Below are 6,903 nucleotides of genomic sequence, written 5' to 3'. Positions count from 1 at the left end.
TCGAGATCTTTCCGTGTATCGTTTCTGCCTACTCAAGCCTCTTTGAACTCTACCTCCGTCGGCGAGACGAAGTTCTTCTCTTCTCGGCGGCGGACGTGGGCTCAACCTCGCGCGCTACAGGTCGTCGCCGTCATTGACTGGCTCGGCGGGAACATGTTCTCGGGCCACCCGCCGCATCTTCCCAAGACCGTGCTCCGTCTTTTCGGCACCTTAGACAGTCTCTGGGCCGGGGCCGGGCCGTTTCTCGACCGGCCGTGTTCAACCTCGGCGCTTCAGGATCAGGTGGACCCGCCCTTGACATGACCCGATGGCCCCACTCGGCGAAGACGGGCCGGCCCGTGCTGCTCCACGTCCGCGAGCTCCCTCACCATTACGGACCGCGGGTGGCGTCCGGCCGGGTGAACGCCGTCTGGTTCGCGCAACTCGGCGAGGCCGCGGTCACGAGCAAGACGGCCATCACGACATTCGCCGAGGAGCTCGTCCGCGAGCCGTGGATCCCACAGACCAAGGCCTTCGTCATACAACAGCTCCGGCGTCGACTCCACGAGGGTGGTGACGAGGACCCGGGTAACCCCATCACCACGGACGAGGTCGCCACGTGTGAGGAGGCAATGGCGACCTGGGAGGCGGCCACCGACGCCTTCACGTGGAAGGCGCTGCAGCGACTCCGGCTCGGCATGGAATGTGGCGGCAAGCGCGTGGCGATAACGGTGTCGAGGGGACGCACGAGGCAGGATTTCGCCGCCGAAGTGGTACGTGTGATTGGGAGCGAGAAGGGCGGCAGCAGCGACGCCGTCTCACCAAAATCCGCGACGTGGCCCTTGACGTTGCACTTCGCCATCGCCAACGGTCGCAAGTCGCGGAGCAGGATCGATCCAGCAACGTGGGTAGTCGTCATCAGGGTACATCCATGATAAATATGACCAAAGGCGTTCCAAACGCTCCCGGAGAAAATAGCATCCGTTATTGGCGGACTTTTCCACTTGAGAGAACGGCAAGATGATCAACGCGTCATACTTCACATTAAGTTCTAGCTCAAGCTGAGGGCACATATCACAAGAATGAACCTGAAGGGGAGAAGAATCCATCATATAGTGGTAGAGCTGAGGTTTGGTAAAAGTTTCAACGATGTGAATGATTACGATGGCCGACTGAGGTATGAGTGCTGGCCAGAGTAGCTGAGTGGATGAAAAGAAGAAAAACCGAGTACGGTACCGCGACGCGACATGACGCGACTTTTAGGCAACAGGTTGTTGGGCTGAGTAATACCGGAAGAAAGGATCTCCGTATTGGCAGAACAAAGGCTTACATAGTAGAGAGAGGGTGTCAGGATGCCCCAGCACGTTCGTTATAGCAATTATTTCACCTCAAGCGACCTGACTTATGCTTAACTAGAGGTATGAACTGGCAAGAGGCGGAAGCTCTTTATTCAGACGGATGTGGAGTGTGCACTCACAGACCGGCCCGCTAGACGGCGGTCTGCCACTCAGAGCGGAGCAGCCATATGGATGCGGAGCAAGAGGCCGCTGGCGAGGGTGATCCATGTAGGCGAGTTAACAGTTCATGAGACTAAATTATGTCCAAGCTGCATAATTACCATTGCACAATTATTGCGTAATAAACGGAAGCCAATAGACATCAACAGAAAACAGAGCCTAAGAGAGTTTTCATGGCCGAAAATGTGAGGCCAATGTGCTGCACAAAACCGGCCACTACGAAAGGCAACCCGACGCCTTCCGGCTTCCCCCAAACACCAACCAACTGACGGGGCTCCCATGGGTGAAGGACCACACGATGTGGTGGAGACAACGACTCTTGGCGGAGATTCGACAGTTGTGGGCGTGGTCGGTATCGGCAAATGAGCTCTCGTAATCGGCATGGTCGCTTCCCTCGTTGATAATGCGGACAATTAAAAAGAACAACTAAAGACCAAATGGCAGCATGCTCAAGGGGGCATGCCACAAGTGATTTCATCGAGCAGTGCGTGCCGGAAGATATGGCCCGCCGACGGATGCGCGACCACAATATAGGAGGAGGGTTCCGATGAAGGTCTCAAACACTTTTGCATCTGTCGATCCTTCGAACACCCGAAAATGTATCGCCCGATCTTGAGTATACGCCGGCAAGATCTGGTATCTCCGACCGCGGTGGAAGCGCTTGATTAGGCGTGGTCGCTTCCCTTGAGGGGGCCCAGCCTCGACGGCGTATACCGATGCTCTCGTATATGCCGGATTCGCCCACGAACACCAACTGCTTAGACCGGTCTGTGAGATCTGGTGCTTATTCGTATCGCAGGTCTAAGTTGCGCTCTTGGGTGACATTCTGGGTGGCTTTCTGAGAGCATTTGTCCTGCCTCAAGGTTCTACTAATGCTAAATCGGGACACGTCGGCATCGTACTGTTTGCGCAGGAAGGCGGCCAAATTCTCAGTTGTCAGGCATGGATTGATAGCGAGCTGGCTGCGTAGGGCGTATGGCATGGGAGGAGCGATGGCCTTCGGGCGGCCAGAAAGTTTGTTGGAATGTCTGCGGATCCAAAAGCGCGCAGCTTCGAGCGAATCCGACGTACCGTACGTGAATTACATCCGACTAACTTAACTATACTGTCGCCAGCGTCGATCATGTTTCAAAGAAGATCGACAGAGTTTGAAATCGTGCGCTAAAAGCTGTCGAATACTTGCGTCTGGCTAGCACCCTGCATTTTGCCTCTTGGGCTTTCTTTCGCTTTCTCGGGCTTCGATCTCATAGCGTGATCTGTCGGCGCTTATTTGGAGACCCCATCCTCAAGCGCCGACTAGTATCCAGGACGATGGCTCGGCCACACAGCCTGCCTCATAGTGAGGTCATAACGGGTAGGAAACAATCATCAATTTAAAGTGTCGCTGGCGCTCTCAATTGGAGCCAGCGACTGAAAAGTTTATCCGGCATCGTTTGCAAGTCAGACGAAGTCGGATTCTTGTCATTTACGTACATGAATGGATGAAATTACGGCAAAGAAGTCGATTACGCAATCGAAAGGGCAAACAAGGGCAAGGGCAAGGAAGAATGATATTCGCAACAAACAAGCTGTCAGGCGGAGCGATCGCCTAGCGGCTTTATCAGGATTATCAAACTAAAACGAGACTTGGGATCACACGACATTGTATACTGATAAGAGGTAGGACTATTCCTGAGCTGTATTGGCACGAGCCCCAACGTTGTTTGTCGGCTTCAGTGGTGGTTCCTGGTGCGGTTTTGTCGTCTTACTTATGCCCCTGGATTTATAGACCCGGAGGATTAGCAAAGCCGCCTGACGGTAGGCAAGTCACCAAGATCGGTTCGGCTAGGCGCCATTTTCGCAATGTCCGCCACTCTGGTAATTAGCGTCATGGCCTTTGCGATTGCTGCGATTGCCATCGTCCCCACCAGCCGCCCTCCCCACTGCTTGATTTGAATTTTCGCCGAAGACTCATACGGCGGGCTGGAAGCCACAAACAAGCCTTGCCCTCCTCACAAGATGGCCAATCATCTACTGTCACATCTCATCATAGGGTTGCAATGTTCTCCGTCAGCGTTTTGAGACGAGAACGCATCTTCGCCTGGAACCAGGGCCATTCTTTATCGTCCGCAGACACCAGATCAACATTCGTTCGGAAGCCGAGGTCATCGGGCTTAGTAGGGGACCAAGGTGGGAGTGCATGGACGCGGACGTGGGTTAGAGGGAGCCATGGAAAGCTGGCATGCGCTTGGGCCGACGAGACGTCCGTCTGGGCAGGATGTACCTATGAGCCGTCTTTCTGTGGACGGAAGATGGGCCAGGGACTGCGAGGAATAGGTCCGGGATGCAAACAACAACGGAACAACATCTAGGCCTAACGGAGAAATGGCAGGAGGTGGAACTTCATGCCCGACGCCGTCTCTGCCGCAATCATTTCCGGCAGGGTTTTCCGGGGTGAAGTCTGAGGTGCGCTTCATCACCAGCTTCGATGTTTACCGGTGTCTGTGTCGTATTGTACCTGATGTTTATTGCATTATCTTCTGGGGCGATCAAAGTCCGCCCCTCCTGTGCGTACCGTTTCCGAGGTACTTCCAACTGTTCGAGGTCTCCCCATGCTGCTTTTGACGATATATGGGGTCTTCCGAACATTCCGCAGAATATTTGACGTACTTCCGGATATGCTTGACCCGACCCTGGAAAGGAAAGCCGTCTAGTGCATGAGACGCCCGGTGACCACACGCGCTTCTAGTTGTGACTATGTTCATCACCGTCTTGATCATGGCGCTGGGTATCATCAGTTGATGCCTGCTATCGATTCCGACATAGTATAGAAGGCCGTTTCTCAGGACCATTGGAAGCCCCAGGGTTTCGTTCCCTGAGATTTCGTAACATCGCTGGTCGTCCTCGTCTGGCGACGGTGTTCCGCTGTCTGCGTGCGCATTTGCGACACGCTTGTCGTTGTCGTTCACCCTCAGTCTTCGTACGACAATGGATTGCCTCAGTTATATCGGTGTATCGTTACTTGATGTGGCCAGTCCGAATAAGGTTCAGACGAGGTTCAAACGAGACTTTGAATTTATAATGTAGATTCTTATCCAACCACAGGCGTTGGGCAAACTTGAGCTTTTCCGCACCGAGGGCTACCCTTGCGGTTGGTACAGAGTCTTGTTTGGTGTTATCCGCAGACGGGCAACACGGTGCGTATAGCGCCTTTCAGTACGCGGTCAACTTCATCCATATGCCGTTGCCGCTGCGTGGGAACACCTTGGCTGAGGCTTTGACTGTGTTTTCCCGTTCTCAATAGCCCCAGCATACCGCGCATCGGATCTGTAGATTGTCAGTAAGCCTAGATATGTTGGGTAGGGAATTCTGCAAGCCCCATTACTGCTTCACCGTACTTTGACAGCAGGCCATTGCATTGTTCCGTAACTGACAGCAGGTCCCACAGCACCTTGTCATCTGCACAGCCTCCCCTTCTCCCGAGCGGGCATAGAGTGCTACTCCTGCCCAAGAGCTTCAAGAATATGGGGATCTTCAGACGAGCAAGGTCGAGCTTCCACCTTACAGGTAGACGACCGCAGTATCAATGAACTCATCCATTTGTGCCTCTGCCACGCTTCGTTTCCCTACTCCCACCATTCAGCTGGCGAGATTACATCGGAGCGCTCTCCGCCGTCCGATCACTCCCTCGATTCTGTTCTATACTATCAGCTTCGGACTTTAGGCAAACGTCTGGCATCCTTACAGCAGCTCGAATTGCAAGGTTGCATTCGTTCGAGACATTGTCCGCTCTCGTGAAATGAAATCATTCCCCACCCTTCCTCCTTGCATGATAGACAGAAAGCCTTACTGCATGTCTTGCACCGCTTCCACTGCTTGTCTTCAGGTCCCTTGAGTGATTCGCCGCAGTTGACACAAGCCGTTGGCTCCTCGCTGAGGATGTTGATCAGATTTTCCCGCAGAGAGGCTGCGGACGCTCCAAACAGTGAAGAAACCGACTGGTAGTCCTCCAGGCCTGCATCGAGAAATGGAAGCCATCGCATGGTGGACTTTCCCGCGCTGGCGGCCTCGGTACATAGCTCGGCCGCCTCGTTTCGATTCAGAAAGATGAAAGCTGCACAGCCTCGAACGTGCTTTTTGTGACCCAGTCGCTGCTGAACGTCTTTTAAAACTTGCCGGAGATTGGAGCCGATTCTTTCGGCCCGCTGGGGCCAGTTTTCGGAAGCTGCCCTGCGAATAATAGACCAGGACTGTAAGAGAACATGCGAGTTGATGACCTCGGAGTACCTGGCATCAATAAGTTCAAGCATCGGACCGAGATTTAGCTGGTTGTAGCCCAGGTGTGATACAGTCACACCATTGACGCAGGTTGCGAGGCCGCTCGTCCTGAGGCCTTTCCCGAAGATAACGAATGATGGTACATGGTCGGCGTAGTCTGGGAGTTGATGAGCGAATGGTGCACCACAGCGAATTGCGGTCTGGGCTTCGTCGACGATCAAGTAGAGCCCGAGAGAGTGGCATGCATTTGCGAGGTTGGCCCACTCATCAGGCTTGAGTGGCCTGCCGTTTGATGATGACACCATTTCGACCGCAACCCCAATCACTCCCTTCGCCTTCAAGATCGAAAGACTCTTACAGGCAGACGTCACAGAAACAATATCCTTCAACCTCAGGATCTCAGGCTCAGGCCCAGATGCTACCTGTCGATGATAAGGAACGCATGAAGTACTTGCCTGAGGATGGATGTGTTAGATCACAATCAAGTCATATGACCTTGCCTGATCAAGTTCGACTTACCAATGGCCCACAGCCTGCGCCATACGAGCCAGCCAGGACGGCCACTCCGCATGTGTACACTTGCTTTTCGGAGAGAAATCCATTAAAACCGGTGCTGAGGCGAACTGGTGAGGTTTTGATCAAGCTTCGAACAGTGCTTCCGATGACTTGCGGGCTCACATCCGACACGTGCGAATGAAACGTGAGGGGAACTGCACCGTTGAAGAACGAACTGGCGGTGGTAAAAATATTAGAAAGCCACCCTTACAGCTGAAAGATCCGCGTTGATGAAGACTGACCTGAATTCAGTTCGGTATTGGACGAGGGATGTTTTAGCCTCCGTAATGGCGGCTAATGGATCCATCTCCCACTATCTTGCCAGCTTCGATAGTTCTCTATCGTCTACTAAGGTCGCTTGCCGTGTTAGTATATTGCCGAAGTCGGCGTTCATGTTTGTTGTGGGTAGTTGATGCTTCTCGAAGATGGCTCTGATATGGCGTAAGGTGAACGAATCACTCAAGCGATAACGAGGCTGGCAGGTCTTCCAGTGTCCTTCCCAGACAGCAGCAGTTGGCTCGCCGTCGCGTGCTAGGCGCTTCCTGCATGCTGGACAAACGGGGGGGAGTCCAAGAGGCCGATCTTCTGGGTCTCG

General features: G+C 53.7%; 2 protein-coding genes across 2 annotated transcripts; one reads left to right on the top strand and one right to left on the bottom strand.

Annotated features, from left to right (window-relative positions):
- Positions 1 to 299: 299 nt before the first annotated feature.
- On the top strand, positions 300 to 914 carry CGGC5_v017094 (uncharacterized protein; the record flags this gene model as incomplete). The annotated part of the gene is made up of 1 exon (XM_066153748.1): positions 300 to 914. The coding sequence occupies one exon, from the start codon at positions 300 to 302 to the stop codon at positions 912 to 914; it is 615 nt and encodes a 204-aa protein (XP_066006985.1).
- A 4,200-nt stretch (positions 915 to 5,114) lies between these two features.
- CGGC5_v017093 (uncharacterized protein) lies at positions 5,115 to 6,615 on the bottom strand (the record flags this gene model as incomplete). Its single annotated transcript, XM_066153747.1, has 6 exons — positions 5,115 to 5,169; positions 5,221 to 5,266; positions 5,326 to 5,910; positions 6,112 to 6,208; positions 6,273 to 6,483; positions 6,551 to 6,615. The coding sequence occupies 6 exons, from the start codon at positions 6,613 to 6,615 to the stop codon at positions 5,115 to 5,117; spliced, it is 1,059 nt and encodes a 352-aa protein (XP_066006908.1).
- Between the last annotated feature and the right edge of the window lie 288 nt (positions 6,616 to 6,903).

The sequence above is a fragment of the Colletotrichum fructicola genome, assembly GCF_000319635.2.
Source record: "Colletotrichum fructicola Nara gc5 chromosome Unknown KSG_Nara_v1_contig11, whole genome shotgun sequence".
In the NCBI taxonomy this organism is placed as follows: domain Eukaryota; kingdom Fungi; phylum Ascomycota; class Sordariomycetes; order Glomerellales; family Glomerellaceae; genus Colletotrichum; species Colletotrichum fructicola.
The sequence above is the reverse complement of the archived record's forward strand: the minus strand, read 5'-3'. Positions and strand labels throughout refer to the sequence as shown.